Below are 19,525 nucleotides of genomic sequence, written 5' to 3'. Positions count from 1 at the left end.
GAAAATGGAGAAATAAAACAGGGGGGAAGCGCAGAAGAGGTCAAGTCGGTCTTGGAGTGCATGTGCCTAAATGCACGGAGTTTAGCAAACAAGATTGGTGACCTGCAGGCTCAAGTGGTCATAGGGGATATGATGTAGTAGCAGTAACCGAAACTTGGCTCAAACAAGGACAGGAATGGGAGCTGAATATTCCTGGCTACAATGTATTCAGGAGAGATAGGGAAGGAAAAAAAGGAGGGTGTGTGGCAATGTTAGTCAAAGATACGGTTATAGCCGTGGAAAGGGTCGAGGTGTTGGAAGGCCCCAAAACGGAATCTATCTGGTTAGAGTTAAGGAACAAAAAAGGAGCTGTTACGCTGGTTGGGTTATACTACAGACCACCAAATAGTGGGAAGGAAATAGATGAGCAGATCTGCAAGCAGATCTCAGACAGATGCAAGGCCAATAGAGTCGTGATGATGGGGGACTTTAATTATCCCAACATAGACTGACAAAACAACAGCGCAAAGTGGAGTCCTGTAGCTCAGTGGTTAGAGCATTCGCTTTGCAAGTGAGAGACCTGAGTTCAATTCCAGGCAGGGCGAAACCTTGGGCAAGTTTCCTTACTCCACACGCCTAATAATAATCCCTCCAAAAACCAAAAACAATAATTAAATTGGTCATTTTCAATCTACGACTGTTTGTGGGACATTGCTGTGCGCAATTGGCTGCTGCGTTCGCCCACAAATATACAGTCAATTCACTTTACAGTGTGTTCTGTGAAGCGCTTTGGGACGTCCTCCCGACGTGAAAAGCGCTATATCAAATGCAAGGATTATTATATATATTATAAAGGGCAAGGAGGGGGAAATATTCCTAAAATGCATACAGAACAACTTTCTTGATCAGTACGTTTCCAGCCCAACAAGGAAGGAAGCAGTGCTAGATCTAGTTCTGGGGAATGAAGTAGGACAAGTGGAGCAGGTTTCAGTGGGAGAGCATCTGGGTAACAGTGATCATAGCATCATCAGATTCAAAGTGCATATGGAAAGAGACAAGAAACCATCTAAGGTAAAGATGTTCAACTGGAAGAGGGTAAATTTCAGTGAGTTAAAAAGGGACCTAGCCAAGGTGGACTGGAAAGAAAGATTGGCAGGTAAAGCAATTAAAGAGCAGCGGGAAGTCTTCAAGGATGAGATAGCTCAGGGACAATATAAATACATTCCCACAAAAGGGAAAAGCAGGGCTTCCAAACCTCCGTGGATGATGAAGGTAATTGTACCTAAATGAAGCAGAAAAAGGTGGTGTATGACAAATGTCAAACCCAAGATACAGAAGACAACCAAATCGAATTTAGGAAGTGCAGAAGAGGTTTGAAAAAAGGAAATAAGAGGGGCAAAAAGATTATACAAAAAAGGTTAGCGGATAACATTAAAGGGAATTCTAAAGTACTTTACAAACATATCAAGGAAAAAAGGTTAGTCAAAGGTAGGGTGGGACCAATTAAGGACCAAGGGGGAAATCTTATTGTGGAGGCAGAGGGCATGGCTGATGTACTGACTGAGTACTTTGCATCTGTCTTCACAAAATAAGTGGATGCACCAAATGCTGCAGTATCGGAGGAGAGGGTAGAGGAAATGCATAGGATAAGTATAAACAAAAAGGAAGTACTGAAAAGGTTGACTGCGCTGAAGGTAGACAAGTCGCCCTGTCCGGACGGGATGCAGCCAAGGGTACTATGGGAGGCACGAGTACAAATAGCAGAGACTTTGGCTACAATTTTTCAATCTTCGTTGGACACAGGAGTGGTGCCAGAGGACTGGAGAGTGGCCGATGTTACTCCCCTGTACAAAAAGGGACAGAAGGACGAAGCTGGGAACTACAGGCCAGTCAGCCTAACATCAGTAGTGGGGAAACTCCTGGAGACTATAATCTGGGACTGAATAAATCTTCACTTCGAAGAATATGGGTTAATTAGGGACAGCCAACATGGATTTGTTAAAGGCAAATCTTGTCTAACAAATCTAATAGAATTTTTCGATGAGGTAACGGAGAGGATGGATAAAGGTAAGTGCAGTTGATGTAGTTTATATGGACTTTTAAAAGGCAAAGTGTCACATGAAAGACGTGTAAGAAAGATAGACGCCCATGATATAAAAGGGACAGTGGCAGCATGGATCCAGAACTGGCTGGGAGACAGAAAGCAGAGAGTTGTGGTGAACGGCTGCTTTTCTGACTGGAGGGAAGTGTACAGTGGTGTCCTCCAGGGATCGGTATTAGGACCTCTGCTCTTCTTAATATACATAAATGATCTGGACTTGGGTATAGCAAGCACCATTTCCAAGTTTGCGGACGACACAAAGTTAGGTAGTGTGGTAGACAGTGAGAAGGATAGCAGCCAACTGCAGGAAGACATAGACAGAATGGTAAAATGGGCAGACACATGGCAGATGAGTTTCAATGTAGAGAAATGTGAGGTAATGCATTTTGGTAGAAAGAATGAGGGGAGGCAATATAGCCTGATAATACAATCTTAAGGGGGGGTGAAAGAACAGAGAGACCTGGGGGTGCAGGTAAATGAATCCTTGAAGGTGGCAGGACACGAGGGTTACGAGGAGATCTAATAGAGGTCTTCAAAATCATGAGGGGATTTGATAGGTTAGAAAGGGAAAAACTGTTTCCACTGGTGGGTGTGTTGGTGACTCCAGGTCACAGATTCAAAATAGTCTCTAAAAGAAGCTGAGGGGAGGTGAGAAGAATTTTTTTCACGCAGCGAGTTGTTCGAATCTGGAACGCATTGCCTGAAAGGGTGGTGGAGGCCGATTCGATAACTACTTTTAAAAATGCGGTGGACGGGTATTTGAGGAGGACAGGTTTGCAGGTTATGGGGAAAGGGCTGAGGAGTGGGATTGACATTAATTGCTCTTTTCAAAGAGCCGGTACAGACTCGATGGGCCGAATGGCCTCTTTTTGTACTATACAATTCTATGATTCTATGATTCTATATAAATCATTACTATTATTATCTACAATTATTTATATTTAAACAGGATAGAGAGTGTATGACAAACATAGTAACTGTGACATTGTGCATGTCTGTAAGTGTGTGTATCTCTGTGTCTATGAGCGTCTGTCAGTGTGTGTGTGTGTGTGTCAGCCTGCCTCAGTGTGTGTTAGCATCCGGCCCTTGAAGTCCAAAAGATTAGATCACCCTGTTCTGTTCTCCTTGTTCATTCTATCAAATCCCTTCATAATTTGGAAAATTTCTATTAAGTCTACCGTTAACCATCTCTGATCCAAGGAGAATAATCCTAGCTTCTTTAGCCTCTCCTGATAGCTGAAGTCCCTCATTCCTGGTAACGTCCCGGTAAATCTCCTTTGCACCCTCTCCAATGCCTTGATATTCTTTCTAAAATGTGGTGCCCAGAAATGAACACAGTACTCTAGCTGAGGCCTAACCAGTGTTTTACAAAGGTTTATCATAACTTCCTGACTTTTGTATTCTATGCCCCTATTTATAAAGCCTATAATAATAATAATAATAATAATAATCCCTGCATTTGATATAGCGCTTTTCATGTCTTCCAGACATCTGAAAGCTCTTCACAGAATATACTATAAAGTGAATTGACCGTATATAGTGGGCAAAAAGCAGCAGCTAATTGCGCACACCAGTGTCCCATAAACAATCGTGGATTGAAAATGACCAATTTATTATTGTTTTGTTATGGAGGGATTATTATTAGACGTGTGGAGTAAGGAAACTTGCCCAAGGTTTCGCCCTGCCTGTGTTAGATTATAGAAGTTATAGTCTAATAATAATGAACATTAAACAAATGTAGAATGGAGAAAGTACTGGCAGTCATGGGAAAGGACACATTTGGTTTTCTCTGTTTTTGAAAGAATGACAGGACAGCATCGGAAAAGGGCAGGGGGTCACCTCTTATCAGTAAATGACAACAAACCCACAGAGGTAACGGTCCAAGATACCGGTCGACTTAGCAATAAGTCACTAGGTTCTGACAGGGCCTGCCAACCGACAAAAGGCAACCCTTTGTCGGTTGGCAGAACCTTGTTCCGGACTCGCAGCACTCGGTCTTGACGTTGACGGTTGACTGCTCAAATAAGCGTGCTTCAAAGGTATTTTTGTTTGAATAAACTTGGCTTAACAGATTTTACCTAAATGGAATGCTGGGTGACCTTTTTGATATCTAACATTTGGCGCCCGAACAGGGACCCAGCAAAATAAATCTGTTAAGTCAACCTGGATAAACGTCAGAAGGATTTGACGGTGTGACTCGTGAGTCTGGAACGGTGAGGTTAAAATCGTCAGAAGGACTTGACGATATTAATCGAGCATCGACTCGTAAGTGGGTATAAATCGAGCATCGACTCGTAAGGGGGTATTAATCGTTTGTGTTAAAAATTGGAACCTAATTTGAAAACCATCAGAAGTGGAACCCGTTAGTAGATAAAGTAATTATAATGGGAACAGGCATCAGCCTATCGAAACCAACTTGGAGAAAGGGTATAACTATAGCACGAGTTTTCTTTAGTTACAAAACATTGTTTTGCTGGTAGTTGCGACCACTGAACCCCGAATAACCCACCTAAGAGAAACGGTTCAGGGAACTAGGCTCCACGGATCCGGTGTGATCTGTGTACAGGCAGGAACAGGGGTTAGTGAGGATCGGTAGAGTCGCAGACAAAAAGTGTAACTAAGAGATAAAAACTCGGGATAATTTTCTTTGTTGTTTGCCGTTATTGTTGGTTCTGGTTTTACTATCACTGGTAGTACTACTCCCAGGCAGTCTTAGAAGGACTCGCAATCATATTAACTAACTAAAGCGTTTAAAGAAACGGGAGATTTCACTTTGTGATTGAGTTCCTACAGATACTGACAATGGCTGGTTACACCATCTGGAGGTCGCTTTCCTTCCAGCGACTTCTTCTTGGACGACTTATACTTCGCTTACCCTCCCACCTACAAAGCCGGTCTTCACATTCAATTTCAGCTTGACCGTCTTGGGGGGCAGATGAGTGGACAAGTACAACCCAATCAATCATCTACTTCACAACAGCAGCCAATACCTACATAGAGGACAGGATCTACATTGGCAACTGCGCGGGTTTTTCTATGCGTCGGGTGTGGAAGAGCGTGCGGTGACGGAGTCGATAGGTAAACACTGATAGTTCAAGAAGGAGAAGTGATTGTATTAAGAATGTCATTGTTCCGATTTATTTTATGTAACATTTACTTTGACTATTCCAGTATTTCAGTAATGCTCGAAGCCAGTGGGCAAGGATAGAGAGAACATCCACTGAAATAATATTTCAAATTTCTGTGACCAAACTGTTGTTTATCATATATTATTGATAATGATGTGCTGTAATTACAGATGCTAATATTGGTTGAAAGGATTGATGTGGTGGCTGAGGTAAAAGAGAATCGTGAAGATTGTGATGGTGATGGCTGTGCTGTCAGCTTGACTCACTCGAGGTGGGGACTGGACCTTTCGCAAACCCAGAATTCTGGTTTGTCTTAAATTGTCCAAAAACGATATCGCAAAGACTCATGACTTGTTTGGCTGGAATAGAACTGATTCTATGGACTCCCAAGGACATTGGTAACATCAATACGTAAAGGTTGCCAAGAACAAAAGTATACCGACCTTGAAGGATGTTTTTAGCCCTACAATGAATGGTAAAAACAAGCTGTTGAAATGTCTCACTGCTGACTTGGCGACATGACTAAAAAGGTCTAAGTTTGGGAACAAAGAAGACAAGTCTAACCGATCTTAAGAAGGGATATTCTACAATCAACATTGATCGAACCACTTTTATCAAGTCGATTCCTAATCACAGCCATTGTATCAATCTGATTAATTAATTGCACTGAACTTTATTACTCATGTCATATGCTTTTGTGCTTGCCAAAGCCATCATTTTATTACGAATGAATGTGTCTTTATCTTATTTTTTTTGCTTTATTGGTCGCGGTGTATTTGTGAGACCTCATTTATTATCATTATTTTGGTCTTAAGGTGGGGACTGTTAGATTATAGACGTTGTAATCTAATAATAATGAACATTAAACAAATGTAGAATGGAGAAAGTACTGACAGTCATGGGAAAGGACACATCTGGTTTTCTCTGTTTTTGAAAGAATGACAGGACAGCTTTGGAAAAGGGCAGGGGGTCACCTCTTATCAGTAAATGACAACAAACCCACAGAGGTAACGGTCCAAGGTACCGGTCAAACAGACCCACAGAGGTAACGGTCCAAGGTCCCGGTCGACACAGGATCTCGACTTAGCAAAAAGTCACTAGATTCTGACAGGGCCTGTCAACCGACAAAAGGCAACCCTCAAGAATAGCAAGTAATGAGCAAGTTGCTTAAACTAGAGGATCTTGGCACCATCACGGGATACTGATAAGAAATAACCAGTCAGTTAAAAGGAATGTACTAATGATTCCACAAAACAAAATAACAAGCACCAGATACAGCCCTAAACTGATCAATCTCCTATCTTAGGCAGGACAAAGGGAAGACCTCATGGAGACTCAGTCAAGCTGGCACCAAGTCAAATGGTTGATTAACCTGAGTACGTGACTGTATCAGAAGTGGGTAGAGGGGCCCAAGGAAGGATGAGACGGTTGGTCGACAAACCACCGAATAAGGCTAGGTAAAATACAAAGTGATTGGATATGTAAATACTGGATGTAATGGCAAGTCAGGCGACTGACTATAAGTGGCCGAAAAAGAGAAGTGGGAAGCAGTCCGGAACGACGCCAACAGACGGTGATGGAAGATCGAAAGCCCAAATAACTGAATCAACTAAGAAAGAACCTTGTTCCGGACTCGCAGCACTCGGTCTTGACGTTGACGGTTGACTGCTGAAATAAGCGTGCTTCAAAGGTATCTTTGTTTGAATAAACTTGGCTTAACAGATTTTACCTAAATGGAATGCTGGGTGACCTTTTTGATATCTAACACCTGGAATTGAACTCAGGTGTGCCACTTGCAAGGCGAATGCTCTAACCACTGAGCTACAGGACTCCCCTTTGAAGGCCAATGCGGAGTGGACAGGAGATGTGTGGGAAGGGATTGGTTGGCAGGGATGGTGGGAATGTGGATGAGGGAGGAGAGGTTAGCCCTGGGGTCTGGGTCCGGGGTGGCTTGCGGCTTTAGTGGGGAATGGGGCGCATCAGCCTCCACGGCTGCACACTCAACCTCACTAAATCAGTCAGGAACTTGGGTGTCTTGTTTGACCCTGAACTGTCCTTTCTCCCCCACATCCGCGCCATGACCGGCACTGCCTACCACCAGCTCTGCAACATTTCCAAACTGCGCCATTGCCTCACTCCTTAGGCTGCCGAAACTCTTACCCATGTATTCATCACATCAAGGCTCAATTATGGGAATAATCCTCATCGGCCCTCCCAACTCTTCCCTTCACAAGGTGCAGATCATCCAAAACTCTGCAGCTCGTGTACTCTCGTGCACTAAGCTCCATGAACCCATCACTCCCACCCTCACCCAACTCCACTGGCTCCCCATCAACAACAACAACAACAAGATTCCATTTATTGAGCGCCTTAATAATAATAATCCTTGCATTTGATATAGCGCTTTTCACGTCGGGAGGACGTCCCAAGGCGCTGTACAGTTGGGTCAGGACCCGAGCAGGGGGGAAATGATCAGGGTGAGGGGAGGGAAGGGAGGGAGCGAGGAGGGGGTAGAGAGTCGAGAGGGGAGCTGAAGGCACGGTCAAAGAGAAAATCCCTCAGAGGATCGAATTTAAGATCCTTGTCCTCACTTTCAAGGCCATTCATGGCCTTGCCCCTCCTACCTCTCTGATCTGCTGACTCTCTACCAACCTCTCCACTCCCTCCATTCAGCGGGCTCCGACCTGCTCCATATCTCCTGCCCAACCCGCCCTAGCATCGGTGGCCGGACATTCAGCCTCTCTGCTCCCATACTCTGGAACTGCATCCCACAGTCCATTCACCTTGTTTCCTCCCTTACCTCCTTCAAGGCCGGTCTCAAGACTCTCCTCTTCGATCATGCCTTCAGTCGCCCTCTAACCTCTCTGCCTTCCCTCAGCCCTACCCCAACCCCATGCTCGGGTCCTGACCCCTGATTTTCCAGCGTCTTGGGACATCCTCCCGACGTGAAAGGTGCTCTATAAATGTAATTTTGTTGTTGTGGTGGTTGTTGTTGTATAATGCCTCTCCTCATTCTTCCTCCAAAATGCATCACTTCGCATTTCTCCATGTCAAACTTCATCTGCCACGTGTCTGCCCATTTTACCAGTCTGTCTATGTCCTCTTGGGGTCTGCTACTAATCTCCTCACCATTTACTACTTTTCCTAGCTTAGTATTATCTGCAAACTTGGAAATTGTACTCCCAATACTCAAGTGAACTCAGTGGTGTTCCCCAAGGGTCTCAATATCGCCCCCTGAAGGACACCATTGCACATTACCTGTTGTCAGAAAAACAACCATTCACCACAACTCTCTGCTTTCTGTCTCCCAGCCAGTTCTGTATCCATTCTGCCACTATTCCTTTACTACTGTGGGCTTCTATTTTGCTTACAAGTCTCTTATGGTCTGAAATGCACTTTAGGTCTGAAATGCTGTACTCTGTGCCTTGGGATGTCCTCCCGACGTGAAAGGTGCTATACAAATGTAATCTTGTTTATCAAACACCTCTTGAAAATCCATATAAACTACATCAACTGCACTACCTTCATCCACCCTCTCCGTTACTTCATCAAGAAATTCTATCAGGTTTGTTAGACATCATTTGCCTTTAACAAATCCGTGTTGGCTGTCCTTTATTAACCCATATTTTTCTGAGTGAAAATTTGTTTTGTCACGGATTATAGTCTCTAGAATTTTCCACATTACTGATGTTAGGCTGACTGGCCTGTAATTTCTGTGTTTATCCTTCTGCCCCTTTTTGTATAGGGGAGTAACATTTGCAACCCAGTTCGGAGTCCTGTAGCTCAGTGGTTAGAGCACTCGCTTTGCAAGCGAGAGACCTGAGTTCAATTCCAGGCAGGGCGAAACCTTGGGCAAGTTTCCTTACTCCACACGACAAATAATAATCCCTCCAAAAAAACAAAACAATAATAAATTGGTCATTTTCAATCCATGACTGTCTGTGGGACATTGTTGTGCGCAATTGGCTGCCGCGTTCGCCCACAAATATACAGTCAATTCACTTTACAGTAATTCTGTGAAGCGCTTTGGGACGTCTAGAAAGGATTATTATTATTATATCCATTTATATGATGGATATAACAATATTGCATCTTGAATCAGAACATAATTCTGGCATCTGGTGGATGATTCAATGAGAGCGCAGAATGGGTTTATGGACAGGCAGATGGTCCAATTAGAAGAGGCTGTTACAGTATTTTAGAGCCTATAGTGGATGTTATTTTTGTGATTCATATTCAAACGGTTATTTAAAAAAGTATCACTGTAACATTAAAGTATTGGAATTTTAGAGTTTTTTTCTTATCCTTGAAATTGGCAGAACAGTCTGGAAGTGTTTGCAGGCATTAAAAGGAAAGTTCCCCTATTGTTATAGAAATAATAATAATCATTACATTTGATTTAGTGCCTTATCATCCGGGCCAACAGAAAAGTGTGACAATATCTGCCAAAAATTGCAGGGGCTTTAGCAGATTTTGTGGGAAAATGTGGAGAAATTTACGATATATTCAAAAAAATTGCGGAGGGTTGGTTGGTGCTGTTGAGAGAAGCATTTTGTGAAACAACCCAAATTAAAACTATAAGCGTTTATTTCCTGAACATGTGGAGTTATTCCATACATTTTCAAAAATTTGCAGAGGGTTGGTTGGTTCTGTTGAGGGCTATGTTTAAAATATTAAAAATGTTAATTTAAATAGTACATCACTTACCAAGAATTGGTTGCAGCAGCTCAGTTTAGGCGACAGGTGCCAAGTGAAGCAGACTTGCCCCTCGTGCCACTTCCATGATCCCAACACTCTCCATACCATGCATCCACGACCGGAGCCGCTCCACCCACAGTAGCAGCGTCGAGCAAACAGCGCGAGAGGCCCAGGACCTAGCACACTGTGTGTACAGGTTTATAGCGGGGAGTAACACACTGTGTGTACAGGTTTATGGTGGGGCCTGGCTGTGTACAGGTTTATAGCGGGGCCTGGCACACTGTGTACAGGTTTATAGCGGGGCCTGGCACACTGTGTACAGGTTTATAGCGGGGCCTGGCACACTGTGTACAGGTTTATAGCAGGGACTAGTACACTGTATGTACAGGTTTATAGCGGGGCCTGGCACAGTATGTACAGGTTTATAGGAGCGCCTAGAATATTGTGTACAGGTTTATAGTGAGGACTAGTACACTGTATGTACAGGTTTGCAGCGGGGCCTGGTTCACTGTGAGTACAGGTTTATAGCAGCGCCTAGCACAATGTGTAAAGTTTACAATGGGGACTAGACTGCTGTATGTACAGATTTATAGCAAGCCTAGGACAATATATGTACAGGTTTATAGCAGGGCCCAGCACACTGTGTATACGGGTTTATAGTGGGGATTAACACACTGTGTATACAGGTTTATAGCGGGGCCGGGCACACTGTGTTCAGGTTTATAGCAGGAACGAGTACACTATGTGTACAGGTTTATAGCGGTGCCTGGCACACTGTGTACAGGTTTATAGTGGTGCCTGGCACACTGTGTACAGGTTTATAGTGGGGATGAGTACACTGTGTACAGGTTTATAGCGGGGATGAGTACACTGTGTACAGGTTTATAGTGGGGATGAGTACACTGTGTACAGGTTTATAGCGGGGCCTGGCACACTGTGCACAGGTTTATAGTGGGGATGAGTACACTGTGTACAGGTTTATAGTGGTGCCTGGCACACTGTGTACAGGTTTATAGTGGTGCCTGGCACACTGTGTACAGGTTTATAGTGGTGCCTGGCACACTGTGTACAGGTTTATAGCAGGGACTAACACACTGTATGTACAGGTTAATAGCGGGGCCCAGCACACTGTGTGTACAGGTTTATAGCGGGGCCGAGCACACTGTGTACAGGTTTATAGCGGGGCCGAGCACACTGTGTGTACAGGTTTATAGCAGGGACTAACACACTGGTATGTACAGGTTTATAGCAGTGCCCAGCACACTGTGTGTACAGGTTTATAGCGGGGCCGGGCACACTGTGTGTACAGGTTTATAGAGGGGCCCAGCACACTGTGTGTACAGGTTTATAGCGGGGCCGGGCACACTGTGTGTACAGGTTTATAGCGGGGCCCAGCACACTGTGTGTATGGGTTTATAGTGGGGATTAACACACTATGTGTACAGGTTTATAGCGGGGCCAGGCACACTGTGTGTACGGGTTTATAGCGGGGCCCAGCACACTGTGTGTATGGGTTTATAGTGGGGATTAACACACTATGTGTACAGGTTTATAGCGGGGCCAGGCACACTGTGTGTACGGGTTTATAGCGGGGCCTGGCACACTGTGTACAGGTTTATAGCAGGGACTAACTAATACACTGTGTGTACAGGTTTATAGCGGGCCCTGGCACAGTATGTACAGGTTTATAGGACACCTAGCATATTGTGTACAGGTTTAGTGAGGACTAGTACACTGTGTGCACAGGTTTGCAGCGGGGCCTGGCTCTGTGTATACAGGTTTATAGCAGCGCCTAGCACAGTGTGTAAACTTTATAGCGGGAACTAGACCACTGTGTGTACAGGTTTATAGCAGGCCTAGCACAATGTATGTACAGGTTTACAGCAGGGCCTGCACACTGTGTGTATAGATTTGTAGTGGAGGGGGTGTTTGTAGCAGAATCCGCAGAAAAAGGGTGTACACAGTTTTCGATTGACTCAGCTTATCACGTCGTGTTGATGTCTCAAAGTGCTTCACAGGATAAACTGTGATATCTAATTCTTGTCATATTGGTTTATTTAAAGTGTATACTGTTTAGATCAACAATGCTGTCCAGTGGTGAGGATACTCGCCTCACAAACAAGAGGACCCAGGTTCGATTCCCAGATAGGGCAGAACCTTAGGCAAGTTTCCTTACTCCACATGCCTCTGTTTATCTAGAATGTGAGCTCAAAGCTCATTCTTAAGTACTGTGATGGATGTCTGCATGTGTCAGACACTTTGACTGATCACAATGATAGGTTTCCGCATGTTGGGGGAGAGAATCATCTCAGGGAGAGAAAGAGCATGTTAGGGAGAAAGGAGAGAGATTATCTCAGGAGGAGAGAGAGCATCATGGGGGGTGGTGGCGCGGTGGGGTTGGGGAGAGAGAGAGAGAGAGCATCCCAGGTAGAGAGCATCACAGGGAAAGAGAGAGAGCATCTCAGGGAGAGAGGGGGCATCTCAGGGAGAGAGGGGGCATCTCAGGGAGAGAAAGACCAAGCATCTCAGGGAGAGAGAGCATCCCAGGGAGAGAGAGGGAGGGAGTGCATCTCAGGGAGAGAAAGTCAGAGCATCTCAGGGAGAGAGAGAGAGAGAGAGAGAGAGAGCATCTCAGGGAGAGAAAGAGAGAGCATCTCAGGGAGAGAGAGAGCATCTCAGGGAGAGAGAGAGAGCATCTCAGGGAGAGAGAGAGAGAGAGAGAGCATCTCAGGGAGAGAGAGAGAGCATCTCAGGGAGAGAGAGAGAGCATCTCAGGGAGAGAGAGAGAGCATCTCAGGGAGAGAGAGAGAGAGCATCTCAGGGAGAGAGAGAGCATCTCAGGGAGCGAGAGAGAGAGCATCTCAGGGAGAGAGAGAGAGCATCTCAGGCAGAGAGAGAGAGAGCATCTCAGGGAGAGAGAGAGAGCATCTCAGGGAGGGAGAGAGAGTATCTCAGGGAGAGAGAGAGAGAGAGAGAGAGAGCATCTCAGGGAGAGAGAGAGCATATCAGGGAGCGAGAGAGAGAGCATCTCAGGGAGAGAGAGAGAGAGAGAGCATCTCAGGGAGAGAGAGAGAGCATCTCAGGGAGAGAAAGAGAGAGCATCTCAGGGAGAGAGAGAGCATCTCAGGAAGAGAGAGAGAGTATCTCAGGGAGAGAGAGAGAGAGAGAGCATCTCAGGGAGAGAGAGAGAGAGAGAGAGAGAACATCTCAGAGAGAGAAAGAGCATCTCAGGGAGCGAGAGAGAGAGCATCTCAGGGAGAGAGAGAGAGCATCTCAGGGAGAGAGAGAGAGAGAAAGAGAGCATCTCAGGGAGAGAAAGAGAGAGCATCTCAGGGAGAGAGAGAGCATCTCAGGGAGAGAGAGAGCATCTCAGGGAGAGAGAGAGAGCATCTCAGGGAGAGAGAGAGAGAGCATCTCAGGGAGAGAGAGAGCATCTCAGGGAGAGAGAGAGTATCTCAGGGAGAGAGAGAGAGAGAGAGAGAGCATCTCAGGGAGAGAGAGAGAGAGCATCTCAGGGAGAGAGAGAGCATCTCAGGGAGAGAGAGAGAGAGCATCTCAGGGAGAGAGAGAGAGAGCATCTCAGGGAGAGAGAGAGAGTATCTCAGGGAGAGAGAGAGAGAGAGAGAGAGAGAGAGCATCTCAGGGAGAGAGAGAGAGAGAGAGAGCATCTCAGGGAGAGAGAGAGCATCTCAGGGAGAGAAAGAGAGAGCATCTCAGGGAGAGAGAGAGCATCTCAGGGAGAGAGAGAGCATCTCAGGGAGAGAGAGAGAGCATCTCAGGGAGAGAGAGAGAGAGCATCTCAGGGAGAGAGAGAGCATCTCAGGGAGAGAGAGAGAGAGCATCTCAGGGAGAGAGAGAGAGTATCTCAGGGAGAGAGAGAGAGAGAGAGAGAGAGAGCATCTCAGGGAGAGAGAGAGAGAGAGAGCATCTCAGGGAGAGAGAGAGCATCTCAGGGAGAGAAAGAGAGAGCATCTCAGGGAGAGAGAGAGCATCTCAGGGAGAGAGAGAGCATCTCAGGGAGAGAGAGAGAGCATCTCAGGGAGAGAGAGAGAGAGCATCTCAGGGAGAGAGAGAGCATCTCAGGGAGAGAGAGAGAGAGCATCTCAGGGAGAGAGAGAGAAAGAGAGAGCATCTCAGGGAGAGAGAGAGAGAGCATCTCAGGGAGAGAGAGAGAGAGCATCTCAGGGAGAGAGAGAGAGAGCATCTCAGGGAGAGAGAGAGAGAGAGCATCTCAGGGAGAGAGAGAGCATCTCAGGGAGAGAGGGAGAGAGCATCCCAGGGAGAGAGGGAGAGAGCATCCCAGGGAGAGAGAGAGATCTCAGGGAGAGAGAGAGAGAGAGAGAGAGAGCATCTCAGGGAGAGAGAGAGAGCATCTCAGGGAGAGAAAGAGCATCTCAGGGAGAGAGAGAGAGAGCATCTCAGGGAGAGAGAGAGAGCATCTCAGGGAGAGAGAGAGCATCTCAGGGAGAGAGAGAGAGCATCTCAGGGAGAGAGAGCATCTCAGGGAGAGAGAGGGCATCTCAGGGAGAGAGAGAGAGAGCATCTCAGGGAGAGAGAGAGAGAGCATCTCAGGGAGAGAGAGAGAGCATCTCAGGGAGAGAAAGAGCATCTCAGGGAGAGAGAGAGAGCATCTCAGGGAGAGAGAGAGAGAGCATCTCAGGGAGAGAGAGAGAGAGCATCTCAGGGAGAGAGAGGAAGAGAGAGGAGAGAGAACATCTCAGGGAGAAAGAGAAAGGGAGGGAGAGAGCATCTCACAGAGAGAGAGAATCTCAGAGAGAGAGAGAGCCCCGCGGTGAGCAGAGCCAGACTGGGCAGTGCGGAGGCTGAGAGCCGAGGCCGGTGGTCTGTGTCTGTGTCTGTGTGTGGGAGGGCAGGATGGCCGGCAGTGATGGGGGCACCCCCTGCACCCCGGGTGAATTCGAGAGCAAATACTACGAACACAATGGCGTGCGCCTGCCTCCCTTCTGCAGAGGTAAGATGGAAGAGATCGCCAATTTCCCCGTCAGGAGGGGCGACGTGTGGATTGTGACTTACCCCAAATCAGGTGAGAGGCAAAGGGGGCAGCGACTCCCACCCCCAGCATCCCTGTCCTCACCACAGCCCCCCCACCCCCAACATCCCTGTCCTCACCACAGCCCCCCCACCCCCAGCATCCCTGTCCTCACCACAGCCCCCCCACCCCCAACATCCCTGTCCTCACCACAGCCCCCCCACCCCCAGCATCCCTGTCCTCACCACAGCCCCCCCACCCCCAGCATCCCTGTCCTCACCACAGCCCAGGCTCCCCCCAGCCCAGCCCCTATCACAGGGGCAGTGCAGGGTCAGTGATAGGGTGTTGCTGTGGTGCTGGCGCAGTGATGGGGTGATGCTGGGGTGGGATTGGGGTGGTACAGTGATGGGGCTGGGGCAGTGATGGGGCTGGGGTGGTGCTGGGGCAGTGACGGGGTGGTACAGTGATGGGGCTGGGGCAGTGATGGGGCTGGGGTGGTGCTGGGGCAGTGACGGGGTGGTCCTGGGGCATTGATGGGGTGCTGATGGGGTAGTGCTTCGGCAGTACTGGAGCAGTAATGGGGTGTTGCTGAGGCAATGATTAAGTGGTGTTGGGGCAGTGCTGATGTGGTGCTGGGGCTGTGATGGGGTGTTGCTGGGGCAGTGTTGGGGTGCTGGGGCAATCATGGGGTGTTGCTGGGGCAGTGATGGATTGGTACTTGGGAAGTTCTGTCGGTGCTGGAGCATTGATGGGGAAATGCTGGAGTGGTGCTGGGGCAGTGTTGGGGTGCTGCTGGGTCACTGATGGGGCAGTGCTAGGGCAATGATTAGGTGTTGGTGGGACAGTGATGGGGTTGTGCTGGGGCAGTGCCGGGACAGTGATGGGTTGTTGATGGAATGGTGCTGAGGCAGTGATGGGAGTGGTGCTGGAGCAGTGATGGGGTAGTGATGGGGCAGTGCTGGGGATGGGGCAATTCTGGGCGGTGATGGGGCAGTGATGGGGTTGACCTGGGGCTGTGCTGGGGCGGTGATGGGGTGGTACTGGAGCAGAGATAGGGTCGTGCTGGAGCAGTGATGGGTTGGTGCTGAGCCAGTGCTGGGGTAGTGCTGGGGCAGTGCTGGGGTGGTGCTGAGGCAGGGATGGGGTGGTGCTGAGGCAGGGATGGGGTGGTGCTGGGCTTGTGCTGGCTCTGTGATGAGGCGGTGATGTGGGGGTACTCAGCCAGTGTCAGGGCGGTGCTGGGGCTGTAATGGGGTGGTTCTGTGGCAGTTCTGGTGATGCGGTGTTGCACCAGTGGTGTTGCACCAGTGATGTGTGGTGCTGAGACAGTGATGGGACAGTAATGAGGTGGAGCTGGGCCAGTGATGGGGCAGTGATGGGGAGGTAATGGGAAGATGATGGGGTGGTGCTTGGGTGGTGATGGAGCAGTGATAGGATGGTGCTGCCGTGGTTCTGGGCATTGCTAGGGCACTGGTGGGATGGTGCTGGGGAATTTTTAGGGCATGATGGGGTGTTACTTGGGCGCTGCTGGGTCGGTGTTGGGGTGGTACTGGTGTGGTGATAGGGCAGTGCTGGTGCAGTGGTGGGGTGGTGCTGGGGCGATCCTGGGACAGTGCTGGGGAGGTGCCGGTGCGGTGATGGGGCGTTGCTGGGATGGTGATGGGGTGGTTTTGTGGCAGTGCTGGGGCAGTGCTAATGTGGTGTAATTCTAGCTCTGTGTGTATGTGTGTTGGCAGGGACCAGCTTACTGCAGGAGGTGGTGTACCTGGTGAGCCAGGGCGCTGACCCTGATGAGATCGGAGTGATGAACATCGAGGAGCAGCTACCTGTGCTTGAGTACCCCCAGCCTGGGCTCGACATCATTAAGGTAACAGCACACACCCACAACGCCCAGCTTCACATCAGTACCCAGCTGCTACCCTCCGTCCCCTCACACAGCGTTTGTCCCATACACTCTCCTCTCTCTCACACCATCCTCATCTTTCTCTTACACAATCCTCATCTCTCTCTTTCACACACTGTCCTCATCTCTCTCTATCGCTGTCTCACTTTCACACCTTCCTCATCCCCCTCTCTCAACTCACACCTTCCTCTTCTCTTTCACATACTCACACCTCTCTCTCTCTCTCACTCACACACTCAGACCTTCCTCATCTCTCTGAAAGAATGATGTAGACCAGGCCCCGGGGGGGTGGGATGGTGGGGGAGGAGTGATGACGGATGTTAGGAGGTTTCGGAACCTCAGAGTGTCTAATGTTTCTGTTTCAGGAACTGACGTCTCCTCGCCTCATTAAGAGCCATTTACCATATCGCTTCCTGCCCACAGATCTGCACAATGGGGAGTCGAAGGTAAGGTCTGCCACATTGAACATCAAACCTTACCTCCACTATCCCAAAATCCAACTACTCCAAAACTTTGCTGCCTCTGAACTCTTGCTCTAAACTCTGTACCCCCATCACAGCAGTCCTCACCAGGCTAGACTGCCTCCGTATCACTGAAAGGATCCACTTCAGGATCCTCACACTTGATGACAAATCCCTTCACGTCATGGTACCCCCTACCTTTCTGGCCAGCTTTCTCCCCACTCCACGCCACCTCCACTCGGCTGGCTCTGGGCTCCTGCTTGTCCCCGCCACTCCCCCATCGTCAGCCATGTTTTCCGCCACTGCTCCCCTAAACTCTGGAACTCTCTCCCTCAATCTCTCCGCCTGCCCCTTCCCCATTTTCAAATCATAGGATTAGTATTATTATTTATTAGGGTCACCTGCCCACTCTCTCCAGCTGGGCGTCAGGTTCCACCACAGTTAAGTGCATCAAGACACTGCTCTATGTGAAGGGCGCTGTATAACTGCAAGTTGTTGTTGTTATTGTTGTTCGGTCAGACAACCATGTGAAGTGACAATGAGAACAAACTCTGTATTTGATCCAGCGTCTACATCAAAACATTTGTCTCAACTCAGCTGAGTCACTCACTTCTGAGCCAGAAGGCTGTAGCTTCAACCTCCATGTCAGGACTTGGAACTCATATAGTCCAGGCTGACACTCCACTGCAGTGCTGCGGGGGTAGCGCTGTATTGACAGAAGTGCAGTCTTTCAGATGGGACGTTAAACCAAGGTCCTGTCTGTCCTTGTATAGGCGAATGTTAAAGATCCCACGGGCTTTGAAAAAGAGAAGGGTGTTTCTCTCTCCCGGTGCCCTGGCCATCAATTCACCAGATAAAATTGATCCCTCACTTCATGGCTGCCTGCGGGATGTTGCTGTATGCAAATTGGCTGCTGCGTTCACCCATAAAAACACACAGTCACTATGCCCACAAGTAAATCCTTGAAGTATCATTCCCCAATATCAAATGCAAGGATTGTTATTATTATATCAGAATCTGTAATGACTGTTTTTAGGTGAACGCAGCAGCCAATTTGCGCATAATAATGTCCCACAAACAGCCATGGAGTGAGTGACCGATTTTATTTGGGGGATTGTCAGCCAGGAAATCAGGAAAGAGAAACTTCCTTCTCTTTTCCAATTAGACCATGCGCAGGATCTTTAAAGTCCAGCTGAACAGACAACAACAACAAATTACATTTGTATAACCCCCTTCACATCGGGAGGACATACCAAGGCTCTGGACAGTCAAGGATTTGGACCCGAGCAGGAGGTTGGGATCAGGGGAGCGGAAGATAAGGAAGGGTAGGGGTAGGAGGGTGGCTGAAGGCACTGTCGAAGAGGAGGGTCTTGAGACGTGCTTTGAATAAGGCAAGGGAGGGAGTAGGGATGATGGAATGGAGTTCCAAAGGGTGGAGGCAGAGAGGCTGAAAGCCTGATGGTCGGGCAGGCGGGGCGGGGGACATGAAGCCGGCTGGAGTCTGCTGAGCGTAGGGAGCGGACAGGTTGATATGGGTTTAGCAAGTCACAGAGATATGCCGTGGAGGCCTTAAGGTGAGGATGAAGATTTTGAACTCTATCCTCTGGGGGATGGGGAGTCAGTGGAGCCAGTCGAGGGTGGGGGTGATAGGTCATGGAGTCTGGTGCGGGAGTTTTGGATGATCTGCAGCTTGAAGAGTTGGGAAGACTGACAAGCAGGATGTTGGCGTAGTCAAGTCTAGATGTGATAAATGTGTGGAGGAGGATTTCAGAAGCCTGAGGGGTGAGGCAGTGTTGGAGCCAGACGATGTTTCAGAGGTGGGGAAAGGCAGAGCGTGTCATGGCATGCATGTTGGGTAGAAAGGACAGTTGAGAGTCAAACAAGATGCCAAGGTTCCAGACTGGCTCAGTGAGGTGGAGTGTGCATCCATGGATGGTGATTCTGCCAGTGCCTGAGGTGTGGAGGCACTGATGGGAGCCGATCAGGAGAACCTCGGTCTTGTTGGCGTTGAACTGTAGAAAGTTAGCTCCCATCCAGGACTTGAAGTCCAACAGAAATTCTGTTAGTTTTCTTGAAGTCGAGGGTTATGGAGGCAGAGAGATAGAGTTGCGTGTCATCTGCATACATGTGGAAGTTGACTCCATATCTGCGAATGATGCCACCAAGAGGGAACATGTACATGTTGAAGAGGAGAGGACTAAGGACAGAGCCCGGAGGAACACTGCACAAGATGGTGCGGGGACTGGAGGAGAAGTTGTTTGTGGA

At 48.2% G+C, this 19,525-nt stretch overlaps 1 protein-coding gene and 1 long non-coding RNA gene across 2 annotated transcripts in view; both read left to right on the top strand.

Annotated features, from left to right (window-relative positions):
* Window positions 1-4,226: 4,226 nt before the first annotated feature.
* Window positions 4,227-6,101, top strand: LOC103171667. The gene is made up of 3 exons (XR_486845.2): window positions 4,227-4,345; window positions 4,995-5,158; window positions 5,379-6,101. It is a non-coding gene; the product is annotated as an uncharacterized LOC103171667 (long non-coding RNA).
* Window positions 6,102-14,645: 8,544 nt separating this feature from the next.
* The window catches only part of sult4a1 (sulfotransferase family 4A, member 1), a 30,218-nt gene continuing 25,338 nt past the window's right edge, over window positions 14,646-19,525 (top strand). Inside the window, exons 1-3 of the mRNA XM_042335291.1 lie at window positions 14,646-14,950; window positions 16,633-16,763; window positions 17,165-17,245. Of these exons, the coding sequence (XP_042191225.1) occupies window positions 14,782-14,950; window positions 16,633-16,763; window positions 17,165-17,245 (381 nt within the window). The 5' untranslated portion in view covers window positions 14,646-14,781. The remainder of the gene's footprint in view (window positions 14,951-16,632; window positions 16,764-17,164; window positions 17,246-19,525) is intronic.

Source organism: Callorhinchus milii, unplaced genomic scaffold, assembly GCF_018977255.1.
Source record: "Callorhinchus milii isolate IMCB2004 unplaced genomic scaffold, IMCB_Cmil_1.0 Scaffold5, whole genome shotgun sequence".
Lineage (NCBI taxonomy): Eukaryota > Metazoa > Chordata > Chondrichthyes > Chimaeriformes > Callorhinchidae > Callorhinchus > Callorhinchus milii.
This window is presented reverse-complemented; position numbering and strand designations above follow the sequence as displayed.